This window comes from Mollisia scopiformis (assembly GCF_001500285.1).
Source record: "Mollisia scopiformis unplaced genomic scaffold LY89scaffold_28, whole genome shotgun sequence".
NCBI classification, from domain to species: domain Eukaryota; kingdom Fungi; phylum Ascomycota; class Leotiomycetes; order Helotiales; family Mollisiaceae; genus Mollisia; species Mollisia scopiformis.
This window is the reverse complement of record NW_017263608.1, coordinates 560901-573623: the sequence shown is the minus strand read 5'-3', so window position 1 is coordinate 573623 and position 12723 is coordinate 560901. Positions and strand designations below refer to the sequence as shown.

Genomic DNA, 12723 nt, shown 5'->3' with positions numbered 1-12723 from the left:
TTCTCAAGTTGAAATGGTAACTTTAACTTATTTGGAGCGCTCGACTTTTGCTTGAAACTGTTTTCGACAAATGTTCCCAAGGAAGGTGAAACGCATTTCTACTTTCTTGTATGCCCAATAGTTTGCACCAAAGATCTCGTGCCAATGTCGTCATCTACTAACCAGATGATGACCGCCACGTCGTAGCAACCGGAAGGTCTTGCTTGGACAGGCACACTTCTGCCTACTAGGCCTCGTGCTTCTGTATAGCGACACCGCTATCAACTGGAGGCTATATTGAGGCTTCTCAATGTTAGCGGTACTGCAAACACCAGCAAGCATTGAGTCTCCTTTCCCGAACTCTGGCTTGCCTATCTAGGAATATGGTCTTAATGAAAGCGGAATAATCTATTATGTCTAGCATGGTATTGAAGAGCTGAGTGCCAAAGTACTAGGGTGAAAATCTGTTATTTTTCTCAATTACGGTTGTTCCTTCACGCCTTGAGTCTGACGATTAGTAAAGCACCGTTCAATCAAATCGATAAGTGCTGGTATCAATGCCAGTGAAAAATAGACGCACGCCTTGTCACTTTCGTTCGTCTCCTGCCAGAAATAGGCCGAAGACAGTCGACAACATTTGACATAATTCGAGTAGTTTTCAAATGATTTGATTGAGAAATCTTGCCAGCTATTTGGGTATCGCCCCATTCTCATTCCCATAAACATACCTTCCTTCCATCATGACATCCAATCCCCTCCAAATTCCCAAGTAAATACAAACTTCATGAAACATTACCAAATAAAATCATTACCCACACTTCACTTCCACCCATCCATTACAACTCATGCCTATTAGCCACCGTCTCCGCTTCATTAACATAATATCCATGGTTCTCATCCCCCACATACCTCGGCGGACTCGCATACCTAGGCGGGTGCGTATAAATCTCACTCGAATGATGCGCCGGCGCAAACATCTCACTTTGCTGACTATGCTGACTTGTGGGACTCATCGGCACATCTCCGTATCCAAATCCTTGCGAATCTGAGGGACTATTTTCGACAACTGTAGCTGGACGAAGAGGCTTACTGGCGACGTTGGCGGTGGTGTGGTAGGCGGACGCGTCGCCCCCTGTGCTGGATTCGACCATTGCGGAGTCCCCACCAAAGTTGCTGCTGATGATGTTTGGTGGAGCTGGTTTGGGCTTCTTGTCTTTGTTCCTTTTTCTGTAGCGGAAGATGCAGAAGATGAGGAGGCCGAAGAGACATAGGCCAAGTGGTGTTCCAACTCCTGCTGCTACCTTGACGACGAGGCCGTTGTTTGTTGAACTTGAGGTTACGGGTGGAGATCCGGAATTTGTGGAGGTTGCTTTCAAAGGTTCAGTAACTTGTGACAACGGTAGGATTTTGACGCTTACATGGTGGCAGGACTACAGTGACTGGGGTTCCACCAGTAGTGAAAGTAGAACCACTTATCGTGACTACTGTTCCTCCACTGGTAGAGACTGAAGTTATCGATTCAGATGACCCAGGCCCGCCGGTCTTGGTAACTCCTAACTTCAATGAGACTCTTGCGCTTTAAACAATGACCTTCGAATAGGTGCTTACCTCCGGCTCCAGTGAAGCCTGTAATCAAAGTAGTCGCTGGTAAAACGCTCACAATAGTGACCGTAGGATCTGATGTGGTGATGGTGGCTGTCACTATCTGCGTTTGGACGAAATTTATCGCTGAGGTCGAAGTGGGGGTGATAGTGACTGTACTCCCAGGTGGATTGACAGTGAAGTACGTGGTCTGGTACGCCCATGATGTTGAAGTTGCTGTATACCCCTGCCAAGACCAATATATGTTGCCAGTGAAAGGTTCATATGGGTTATATGGTACGCATGCCCATCCATTGCAGCAAGGATAAGTACCGCCCGCAATGCAAGTCTGATCGCTAAGACCTGGTTCGGTCAGCAAGAGAGATCAATCAGACATCTCAAAACTTACAGCAGTTCAATCCACAATTAATATCGTTTGACGCGCACACGGCTCGGGAGTCCAAAACCTCAGATGTAGCATTCCCAGGCTCCACAACTCTTTGCATATCGGTTCCATAATTGCGCGCAGGGAATAGCGCACCAGCAAAATTATCATCTCGTTTTGAGACGCCTGGAGTTGAAGTGACAGTAACTGTTTTAGCACCAGGATCTACAGTACTCGTTGTGGTGCTCGTGGTTTGTTGTGTATTGGTGATCGTGACCCAGACGACGGGAGCTATAGCTGTAGCAGCCTGGCCCGCAGATACAGTCGTGGTCCCGCCGTCTATGGTCGAAGTTGCGGCCACCGACGTCGTCCATGTGCAGCCCCAGCTCATAGTGTTATAGACTCCAGCCGTCGAAATGCAGGTTGAGGCCGCATTCCATGAGTACTCGACCGGGCACCCATTTCCTAGCTGGTACCATGTGAAAGTGAAGTATTGCGCGGAATAAACGGGAGTGCATGCAAAAGGTACATTCGACGGGCCATTGGTGGAGATACCAGCCATGCCCGCGGGAGTTTGAGTCCCCCAGAAAAATGTATAGTCAAAATAGGATGTCATTTTGAAGTATACGTATGAAAGTTAGTTGACGACAAGCCTGCCCTTGGCACAATTGTGTTTTCGAATCATAGTAAGAATGAAAAGAAGGCGACTTCGAGAATTTCAAAGAGGGTGTGAATCCTTCAGCCCCGCTTAGCACCGAGCCTGATGATCAGTCGAGGCTGTCTCATTTTGTTGCTAAGAAGCCTCATTCAATATTGTCTCAAACGGGCTACTGCTATTATGAGCGAAAAATGTGCGAGGCTACATGAGACGCATTTTTGGAAGACGGACTTTTTGATGTGATTATAAGATTGGTAAATTCCAAATACAAAGTTCACTATGCTTTCAGTCTATACATGGGCGAACGAAAATGAGGGTTTTCGAGCCTTGGTCAGAATTTGCAAGGCTTCGCACCAGTCCTCAAAAGAGGCTTCTGTGAATCTTTCCCAAAAGAGATTGTGTGGTGCAATCGACAGCCGCTAGGCTTGAAAAGGGCAACATGGTCGGCCTTGTATACCACGTGCAGTGCGCCTCATATGCAGCGTGACTGCACGTGCAATTGAACAGGGTAAGGCTACGAATATTACTCTTTCGATGGCTATCTCAATTCATCTCTTTCATCTGGCCTGTACTTCAAAGATAACCTGTGCTATTCAGGAGGATCACTGGAACCTTCTTGGAGACGAATGAGCATGCAGAGCGCAGTTGGTTCGCCCAAGTTGTGATAGAGTCTGGCTAGGCCCCCAAATTTCGTATCTGCAGGTGCGCCCATTTGGAGGGGTGAGGTGACAGTGACTAGGGGCTAAGATCAGCTCGACAGGGCACAGATTCTAACCAATCACTGCGCTCCACCCGACGTATTCGCCCTCTCGACTATCGAGTCAAAAGTTTCATGATCCCATTAACTTTAAAAAACAAACCTAGAATACAAGGCATTGTCTTTGTTATTGCTTTTATATTATAATTGTGACCTCATTTTTACAGACAAATTTTCAAGCTGCGCGAAGATCCTTTGCGTCCAAATTTCAGACAGATAGGACTTGACGCCAATCGAAAGTTGACAGCAAGGAAGAATTTCCGTAATGTACAAAGCCGAGAATCAAATTAAGAGGCGGTAGAGATATTAATACTAAACCGAATAATTTGTATCTAGGAAGCGGAAAGCGATCGAATATGCAATGTTCACAAACTAGAGTGTGCAGCACGAGGGTCCCACTTGATGAGGGATTTATTTATTCCTACTTGTTTTTTTTCAGCATTTTTATCACACCGAATTCTCGAACTCCGCATGTACAGCTTTCTCTTTTTCCGAAGCCACGATCGCATCATTATCCTTGTTCGACCTTGCCCGTTCCTGCAGCTGTGACTCTATTGACTTCACATAATCTTTATTAACCGAATCGCGCACCACCTGAAAAATACTTGGTCTTGAACCGTCCTGCCTATCCGCAAACAGCAGATCAACAACCTCCAGGGGCCTCCTCGATGTCTCTGGAAAGCAAAAGTACACCACCGGAACAGTCGCAAAATTGATAATAGCAAAGACAATGTATGATTTGAAGCCGATATTGGTTATCATCGGAGGTGTGATTTCGACAACGAGGAATGTGAATAACCACTGAGAAACGACAGCAAGTGCTCCCCCACGCAGACGGATTTTCAACGGCAGAAGCTCACTGGGATATACCCACATATTGGACTGCCAGCCCAGTGTGAAGAATGTCTGGAAGAGATAGAGGACGACAGTTGCTGCGACACCAAGGCCTGTACCACCAATACCGATGAAAATAGCGGAGAGCGTCATAAAGACACCCATTCCAATGGAACCAGTCATAAACAGCTTTCGTCTCCCGATGCGATCAACAACGAGCCACGGTATCAAGCTGCTGAAGAAATAAAACACCTGCAAACCGCCAGAAACAATGAGTGCTTCATGAGTAGACATCCCCACGGAGTTCTGGAATACGTATGGTCCTAGTGAAGACATGACGTTCACGCCAGATAACTGCTGGAAGAAGTTCGCCGCGAATGCGATAGCTACTCGTGTAAAAGCGCTGATGCCACCATCGTGGAAGACATCGCTCCAGGATCCTGATTCTTTCATCTCGACGTTGATGGCGTATCTGATCTCACCCATCTCTTCGACCACATCTGGGCTATCAAGCTGTCCGTTGCGAAGCGCTGCTAGAACGTACGTTGCTTGGTCAAGTTGGTCCGTTGCGCAGAGGTAGCGGGGAGATTCGGGCAAGAATGGAGTCATGCAGACAACGATGATGCAGAACACAATCTGAAGAGCGCATGGGAATCGCCACTGGATACTGCCGGTGTAGTGGACTGACATGCCATAGTCGATCCAATTGGCAATGATTAACCCCATAATCAGATTCGACAACTGCATTGCCATCATACGTCCACGGGACTTGGGCATCGCGCACTCAGTCAGCCAGACTGGGATGACAGTTGTCATGATCCCAAGACCGAATCCAGCAACGAGCCGACCGACGAGGAACTGTGGGAGCCCGAAACTCGTAGACTGGATGATGGCCCCAACTATTACGATGGAAGCCCCTGCTATATTTTCTGTTTTTCGTCCATAGCGATCGCCGACGATGAACTGGGACACGGCTCCGAAGAGAGCGCCAACTTCGTAAGAAGAGACGAGGAAGCCGAGGAGAGAGGCGTTGACGTGTCCGAATGTGCTCAGGAATGGCTGGGAGGTTGTGAGGCCACCCATAAATCCGAGATCGTACCCAAAGAGCAGGAAGCCGACTGAGCAGCAAAATGTGACGGCATAGACGAGATTTTGGCCCGTGAACCCGACGAAGGATGGAGGCTTGGAAGACATTGCTGTGTGGTTCGACTTCTTGGCAGGATTGGCTCTCTTTGGAAAAGACCTGGTGATACTCAGACACCAGCATGTACCTCACTTGGAGGAGGCTCTTGCGAGAATAAAGTGTAGAAGTGGAAAAAGCCACAAGCGTCTCCTCTCCTGGGGCCCCGGATTCGGTGGTTGTTTGTCCGGGGCCCCAGATATTTATCTACAGTTTCTCCATAGCTCTAGCCATGACGACTGCTTTCAAGGCTAGGATAGACGGTTTGGAAGCATCCTTCCTTTAGTCCATTAGGTCGGTAAACCTCCTGTGACATTCTTGGCAGGGGTTTTGAAGCGGCCAAATCAGATCTGCGGGACGCCCAAGATCGACATTTCCCATTTGCCGGTTCGCGAACCCCCACTTAGAATTTTCAGATTATAAAAGTCCATGGGTTTTGAGAAAGCTCCAAAGAATTTGGAATATTGTTTCACCGTGTGCAACTTTGATGAAAGTCTGTGGAAGTAGGTTTCTCGGTGGGCTTGCAGGATGTATGCGTTATTGGATGCTTCAAATACTATATAGTAAGAGCTGAGGCCACCGGGAATGGCCCACTTAAGCGAAACTCAACAAATGAGACCTTATTTACCAAAAATCATAATTTTTTAGTCTTCTTATGAATCTCTGTGAAAATGGAACCTATTATTGATTAATAGTAGCCATACCCTTGTACTTAATTACATCCTCAATCTTACAAGTCAATTGCTTAGTGTAGTGGCGAAAGTCACGTGGGTTAACTCGGTCCTATAGCTTTTGCAACTCCTTTTTCAAATCCACTTTATTTTTGGGCATATAGTCCAAGTTTTTCAATTTCTCCTTCATCCACCTCTAGACTTTCTCAATAGGGTTCAAATCTGGTGAAGAAGGAGGCCAATTAAACCCTCGGATATTGTGCTGTAGTCTAGGTAATTTGGCATGCCCTTTATACACCTTAGACCCGTCTTCTATAAAGATATACTCCGGCCCTAGATCATCAAAGAGAGGGAAGATTATAGGCTGAAGAACTTGCTGTAGATAGGCTTTAGAACATATGCCCTTGCGTTCTGGAAGCTTCTCTAGGAAGACTAATGGCGACTTGTAATCCCAACTTAATGCCCCCCATATCATGACCGTTGTCCTCCCTGACTTGTAGACTGATTTAATGCAGTCAGGGCACCTCCTCTCATCTACCCTCCTAGTCACATATATCCTGCCATTCTTCCCAGTCTCAAATATAGCCTCATCAGACCATACAACCTTCCTCCAGTCCCCTCCTTGCTTGCCATCATCTCTATGAGCTGCATAGTCTGATGTCCCCTACTATTTATGCTCCTTGGCAAATACATATCTCTTCCTAGCTTGTTTGAGGGTAATATATGGTCGAGGGCATGCAATGCAGCGGCGGTAGCCAGCCCGGGCTAATTCTCGACGAATGGTGCGCACCGAGGGTAGGTAGGGTAGTTGCTTTTTGAGAGCCTCAAAAGTCATGCGCCTAGAGCTCCAGTTTTTGGAAATAGTTCGAATGCAATAACGTATGTCGCGTATAGACATGAGATGGTGTCTAGAGAGCTTTCTTTTGCGCTCTCTCCGACTAGATTCCTGCTTAAGAATGCGGCGTACTGTTCTTCGAGGGATATGGGTCTCTGAGACAATCTCGCGTTGCGACTTTCCCTGGCGCTGTAGGGATCGAATGACTGCACGTGCAGGGGTAGGCCATTCATTATTCTCTTTCTCGATAGGATCACTTAGGATAAGAGGTGTCTCCATCTTGAATTATGGACTGATTCCTAAGAGGGTTGTTGTGTGGTAAGGGTTTTAAAATGGGGTGTAGAATTTTTACGCGTTACCGCGCCTCGCTTAAGTGAGCCATTCCCGGTGGCCTCAGCTCTTACTACATAATTGAAGATTTCTGCAAGTCGTCGCTATGTTTTATTCGATCAAAGACGTAGAAAGCAATCAAGGACGAAAACTTGAAACCATGTCCGAAATTCTGTCGGGGACACCAGCGAGTACAATCTGACGAGTGGAGTGGGCTTCAAGCAATGTTTCCAAAGACTTTGGCATCATAAATTGAAAATTTCCTGTAGAACATGATCGCGAGGTTCAATAGTTCAGCTAAGCTGCAACAATCAATTTCTTTGCAACATACTTCTGCTCAAGGAACTCAATATCTTTTTTCTGCCGACGTCCTTCCTGTGTCAGTTTAAATCCCTCGACAGTCTCGGTGTCTCTCTCGACACTTGCAATCCCAACAATGGGAATTACGCCCTGTGCATAAAACCAAGCCAACGCGATGGTAGCCATACTCGAAATGCCTGGTAACGAGATAATAATAATAAAGAGAACAGACTCGGGGAAGATGAAGAGAGAATGTGGGAAGATGGTTATCGAGCTATGCGTCGATAGGCTGTAGTCTCCTGCACAACTTTTCTGTTTTTGTTCACAGTGAATAATACTAAGATATAGGAGAGCTGACGATCTTAAGTTGAGCAATATAGATCTGAGCCACCTTTACGGAGATCACGCTCGAGAGTACTGTAGCACCCTGTAAGGTGAGAATAATATCGCGAACTAGCCTGTTCCAAGTAGCTTGCGCTTGCAACTCACAATACACGCAATGGCAAGAGGATAGCATTTTTGACAATCGCATTATCTCGCACGCCAAGAACAAGCTGTTCTGGACGTTGCTCGCAGCTTTCGTCTAACCTCTCCGAATCCAGTGCGATACCTGTCAGCCATGGAATTCAGCCTCGCTTCACCCCGCATACCGTGTGACACCCAGCCTTTTCATGAATCCTTCTCAACTTTTCCCTTCTCGACGACTTGCTGCAGTTGCATCCATGTCTCAATTTTGCCCCGAGCTTCGTCATCGACCCAGACAAAATCTAGTGTGTCAAACTGCCCCTCTCCCTGTGTGACTTTCGGCAGCTCGTCCAACTCCGCAATTTCCTTTACTTTTTCCCTACTCTCCAGCAATCCTCCAAGTCTGAACAGTGTCCAGCGACGCCCATCCTTGTCATGAATGACGGTGCTGTGACTTTTGAGGACGTCTTTCAAGGTAAGGGAATGCTCATAAGCCTCCCGGTCGAAGCCTGCGGCTTCGCGATCGTCTTTGACCAACGCCCAGTGTTCATCTGATATCGGCTCTCGAGTGACGTCTGATCGCTGTGCTTTGAAGAGCGCATATGCTTCGAGATAGTCATACTTGAACAAGTGGACCCATCGCTCGACATCTTCTCCGTCGGGCTCGGCATCAGTGAAAGCGGTCGCATTCTGTGCCATGCGTTCGAGCTCTTCGAAAAGATCCATGGTGATGGCTTTCTGATTGTTTGATTGTTTGGGATTCTGTTGCTGTGATGATGAGATCTAGAATATAACTCAAGGTTGAAGAAACAGCATTTTACATTGCGAGGATAGGTGATCGGCTGAGTTGAAAGAGGAAGGAGCAACTAGCTTTTTATAGCTGGTAAAGATGACATCGTCAAGTCTTCAAGTGACTCATTCGGCATATCTTGTCATATCGAGATTTTCGGCACAGAAGGAACGAAGTCAAGCACTATCTGTATCACTGCGACTTCCTTCGCTGAAATTGATGATATGCTGGGCGGTTCTTCTCTATGAGCCAGATGAGGACGAAAGACGGAAAGAGGGGTCTTTGCTTGAGCGAAAAGTGAGAAAACAAGAAGCGAATGATATTGGCCCAAACAAGACTGCATTCAGCGAAAGTTGTGTCCTTTTATGTTACTATGATGGAAGATATATATATCATGGTGAAGCTCACATTTCTTGAAACATACCTGGCCTAGGTATAGAAGCAGGGCCGACAAGATCTAACCTAGGTAAAGTGATCACATCGAAGAGGTCACGTGTAGCCGCGTTTCCTCAGCGACACGTCGCCATCTCGATATTTGTTTGCGAGTCCAGCTTTTCCCTTCGACCAATTCCACCATCAGTCCTGCCAAGTCCAACATCACGATGAATTTGCTAGCCGGTATCGCGGAGGCGCAATTGCATCGGCAAGCTGCGATCAATCGCCCTTCAGGAAAATCCTTCCCTAGTATCGAAATCCATGGCGTTCCCCTCGCTTCCGATTCGGACATCACAGCCTGGGGCTATGCCTTTGAACACAATATCGACTACGATGACGATGAGCCAATCGAGTTCTGGAAAGCGCAACTTGCCCTGAGAGGCTTCTTCTCTCGAGGTAGTAACCTTGCTGCCCTGAAACAGCGCCTTCGAAATGCCAATACGAACGAGAAAGACATGGGCCTCTTCGATACTTACATGGAAGCTGTGCAAGCTCGTGCGCAAGGGAAGGAACACAAAGCCAATGATCGTCTTGCCGATAACCGTCCACCACCTGCAGCCATACCTGCCGTCGCCTCTCGACCCTCTCGACTTGCCATTCCCGCTCTACCTTCCGCTGCACCTCGACCTACCCTCGCGTCTCAATCCGCTGCGCCCTCTCGACCTCAATTGGAAGTTGCCCATCGACTTCCTCCCTCCGTAAATACACGCCTAGAAGGCTTCATTGTCAATCGCAGATTGGCAGAAAATGGCATAGAAGCAATTTACAATGGCATTCTCACGCTCAACCAGAATCTGCTCTTCGTTGAACACCGACTTATCCTGGCCATGAGCTGGATGGAAGACAATTCGACTGCACGAATCCAAAACAGCTGGATCACCAACGAAAACACACCCATCCTTCCAATTATCGATCTGCAAACAGGTCAATACTATCCTGGATTCCCTCAGGACGTTGCCACGATCGATAGCTGGAATGGAGCCAACTGCAACGATTTTCTGGCAACGCTTCGAGTCCCACCACAAGCAATTCCCCATGCCTTAAAGGCACGACAGAAGTTGATCAAGCAGAAGATTGGATTACGTATGTGGTAGGAAAGAATAGAAGTGGAAGGCGTTGGAGGATACCCTTGTTTGTCTTTTGGATATGGAGTCGTAGATTGTTTTGGACTCACACTCTTTTACCTGACGATTCAGTTGGATATCGAAAAGCGGAAATATACTTATACCCTAGGCTATGTCAAGACAAGGATAGGAATCTACGGATCGTTTCTTGATCGGAGCTTTCTTCGACGACGCAGGACGCGATGCTGGATATGGACTGATTGTGGTGGATCATTTGCATCCCACTGATCAAGCTCTGCTACACCAAGTTGCAGATGACCTCGGCCTCTTTCACGAGACATCTATTACCGAAGAAATGGTTCTTGGATCGGGCAAAACCCGACTTGGACAGCTAAAATTGGCCGAGATCGCTGCGAGATACGGTTGGACATGCATGACCAGAGCGTCAGTGGGAACGATAGGTTGTCTGCTGATAGTCCAAGAAGATTCTATCGTTGGCGGGGCAAGGGGACCGGAGAAGACGTCATTGTCTTCAGGTCTAAAAACTCCGTCTATGGGATGCACTTCTCGAACGGAGGCAACAAGGTGGAAGGAATCTGGGGGAATACTGAGGGTGATCCTATGTTGATTTCACTGGTGTAGAGGTCTCGGAGTAAGCTGATTACGTGGATATACAACAATAATGGCGGGCACACAACCAAGCCGCTTACATGAAGCCAATCGAGATCGTTAGAGATGATAGAGAAAGGTTGCAAGGTGTGGTCATACTTTGCTAGGTACATGAAGAAGCTCATGTGAAGGACGGCCAAGGAGGTGTAAGAACATTCTGGATATGCCATAGCATTATAGTTCTGGAATAGTATGCAAGTCTCCCTCAAAGAATAAAACTTTCTTGTGAAAGGACTTAATCTTTAGAAATCCAACGTCTAACTATATCTTGAACTACTCACCTAGACATCTTGGGCAAGTGCGTCGCTTCTTGGCATCGCAACTTGCTAGCTGCCTAAAATAGCAGTAAAGCAAACGCTTGGGAGTTATCCATGCCGAAGGCCAGTGCCGACTTTACAATTATGGCAGCTCGCTTTCTATTTCTACTGACAATGACTACACAGTAATCTACAGCAGGGCTTAGAGTGTATTATAGTTGGACGAGGTATTTGTGCGCAATCAATATCTCCCCTGTTCTCGCTTGTCAACGTCTGGGACCAACAGAATTGCAATCCTTCAGGCCCGAAACCAACAACGCTTGTCAATCTTTCCAACAAACCATGTTTCGAATCAGGCCAACGCATCATATTAGGCAGAAGCACCAGTAGGCTCATACCAACAACTCAAGGAATGCGTACTTGAATCAGCTCCCGCTCGACCAGAGTTTTGCAATCGCTTTCCGCCAAAACCGAGTGCCACGACCGCTCTCATTGATTTCCCTTTTCCCGACCAGTCATGATGATGGAGGGAGTGGCATCTTTCTTTGTCAAGTATTTGACATTAAGCACAGCCGGGCTGTCTAGCACTAAGACAAACACTTTAACGACTCCTGTCATCCCAGGCATTATACCAGGAGACTCATACGCCAAATTCTGCAACGAGTCTCGCACTACCGATCTATTTTCCATCGAGTACTTCTCTGTACACCCAATACCGCTAGTTGTGTAAGTCACAAGCCTGTCCATTTACCCACGGAGACTAAACAGTTTGAAGAGAAAAAGACCTCGACATATATATATACGGCACCTTCCTCAAAGACCTCACGCCTAATGCAACCTGGCATTGGACTATAGCCGATCCATCCAACCATGGACAAAACCAGAGTGGTTATTTCTGGTTCTGTGACACGATAGATGCCATTGAGCAGCCGAACCCTGATCACGTCGCCAGAGAGAGCTGTCTGCTAGTTAAAGGATGGGCGATCATTAGTATACATGGCTGGTGGTCGTGGATCATGGGATCGGTGAGTTTTCCGTGTTCAATGGAGTTTGGTCGATGAGCTGATTGGATACCCTTGTTTTTAGGGAACATTCTATATGAAGTTTGATGCGAAGACCAGAGAGGGTGAGAGGATTTATTGCATCGATGGTGACGTTGAGGTTTTATCAGAGGAACGGCACAGGACTTTGGCAGGTCTGGATGGAGACAAACTCCAACCTGGAGGATATTCCATCACGGTTCAGCCCTAATGTTGAAGAAAAGACCCTCCTTGCCCGGGACATGCAAGGTCATGAAGGTTGGATCTGATGCTTTACCTGAGGATCAGCTTGCTGTCGTTCCCCAAACATGTTCCTATTTAATACCTCCTTGCAATGTCAAGAATATCCTTGTTTGATTATCAAATTACTCTGCTTTTCTTGCTCCCAAAACTTCTGCCCCTTCGAGTCTTGTCAATTGAAAGGCGGGGTCGTGACTACCCCGCATCCGGTCACATGTTTCTGAGACTAGACGGAATATCGAGCAAGAATAGG

At 47.1% G+C, this 12723-nt stretch overlaps 6 protein-coding genes across 6 annotated transcripts; 2 read left to right on the top strand and 4 right to left on the bottom strand.

Annotated features, from left to right (window-relative positions):
• Nucleotides 1-683: 683 nt before the first annotated feature.
• LY89DRAFT_788007 (uncharacterized protein) lies at nucleotides 684-2561 on the bottom strand (the record flags this gene model as incomplete). The annotated part of the gene is made up of 4 exons (XM_018223125.1): nucleotides 684-1348; nucleotides 1398-1532; nucleotides 1588-1923; nucleotides 1970-2561. The coding sequence occupies 4 exons, from the start codon at nucleotides 2559-2561 to the stop codon at nucleotides 816-818; spliced, it is 1596 nt and encodes a 531-aa protein (XP_018064097.1). The 3' UTR covers nucleotides 684-815.
• Nucleotides 2562-3501: 940 nt separating this feature from the next.
• LY89DRAFT_701234 (putative hexose carrier protein) lies at nucleotides 3502-5388 on the bottom strand (the record flags this gene model as incomplete). Its single annotated transcript, XM_018217181.1, has 2 exons — nucleotides 3502-3540; nucleotides 3838-5388. The coding sequence occupies 2 exons, from the start codon at nucleotides 5386-5388 to the stop codon at nucleotides 3502-3504; spliced, it is 1590 nt and encodes a 529-aa protein (XP_018064096.1).
• A 775-nt stretch (nucleotides 5389-6163) lies between these two features.
• On the bottom strand, nucleotides 6164-6616 carry LY89DRAFT_761462 (uncharacterized protein; the record flags this gene model as incomplete). Its single annotated transcript, XM_018221548.1, has 1 exon — nucleotides 6164-6616. A coding segment is annotated over one exon (375 nt), but the record flags the coding sequence as incomplete, so codon positions are not given.
• A 1279-nt stretch (nucleotides 6617-7895) lies between these two features.
• Nucleotides 7896-9105, bottom strand: LY89DRAFT_690160 (uncharacterized protein). Its single transcript, XM_018216042.1, has one exon. The coding sequence runs from the start codon at nucleotides 8699-8701 to the stop codon at nucleotides 8180-8182; it is 522 nt and encodes a 173-aa protein (XP_018064094.1). The 5' UTR covers nucleotides 8702-9105; the 3' UTR covers nucleotides 7896-8179.
• Nucleotides 9106-9172: 67 nt separating this feature from the next.
• Nucleotides 9173-10555, top strand: LY89DRAFT_276619 (uncharacterized protein). The gene has a single exon (XM_018206420.1). The coding sequence runs from the start codon at nucleotides 9368-9370 to the stop codon at nucleotides 10292-10294; it is 927 nt and encodes a 308-aa protein (XP_018064093.1). The 5' UTR covers nucleotides 9173-9367; the 3' UTR covers nucleotides 10295-10555.
• Nucleotides 10556-11358: 803 nt separating this feature from the next.
• Nucleotides 11359-12395, top strand: LY89DRAFT_276611 (uncharacterized protein). The gene is made up of 3 exons (XM_018206419.1): nucleotides 11359-11417; nucleotides 11493-11916; nucleotides 11966-12395. Exons 2-3 carry the CDS (start codon nucleotides 11708-11710, stop codon nucleotides 12249-12251), a joined length of 495 nt encoding a protein of 164 aa, XP_018064092.1. The 5' UTR covers nucleotides 11359-11417; nucleotides 11493-11707; the 3' UTR covers nucleotides 12252-12395.
• The last annotated feature ends 328 nt before the right edge of the window (nucleotides 12396-12723 follow it).

Excerpts from the sequence above, each read along its gene's own strand:
- LY89DRAFT_690160 (XM_018216042.1), bottom strand. The coding sequence starts at position 8,701 with ATGGATCTTTTCGAAGAGCTCGAACGCATGGCACAGAATGCGACCGCT.
- LY89DRAFT_276619 (XM_018206420.1), top strand. The coding sequence starts at position 9,368 with ATGAATTTGCTAGCCGGTATCGCGGAGGCGCAATTGCATCGGCAAGCT.
- LY89DRAFT_276611 (XM_018206419.1), top strand. The coding sequence starts at position 11,708 with ATGATGATGGAGGGAGTGGCATCTTTCTTTGTCAAGTATTTGACATTA. Across the intron at positions 11,917-11,965 it reads CACCCAATACCGCTAGTTGT|AGAAAAAGACCTCGACATAT; the intron begins GTAAGTCACAAG and ends AACAGTTTGAAG.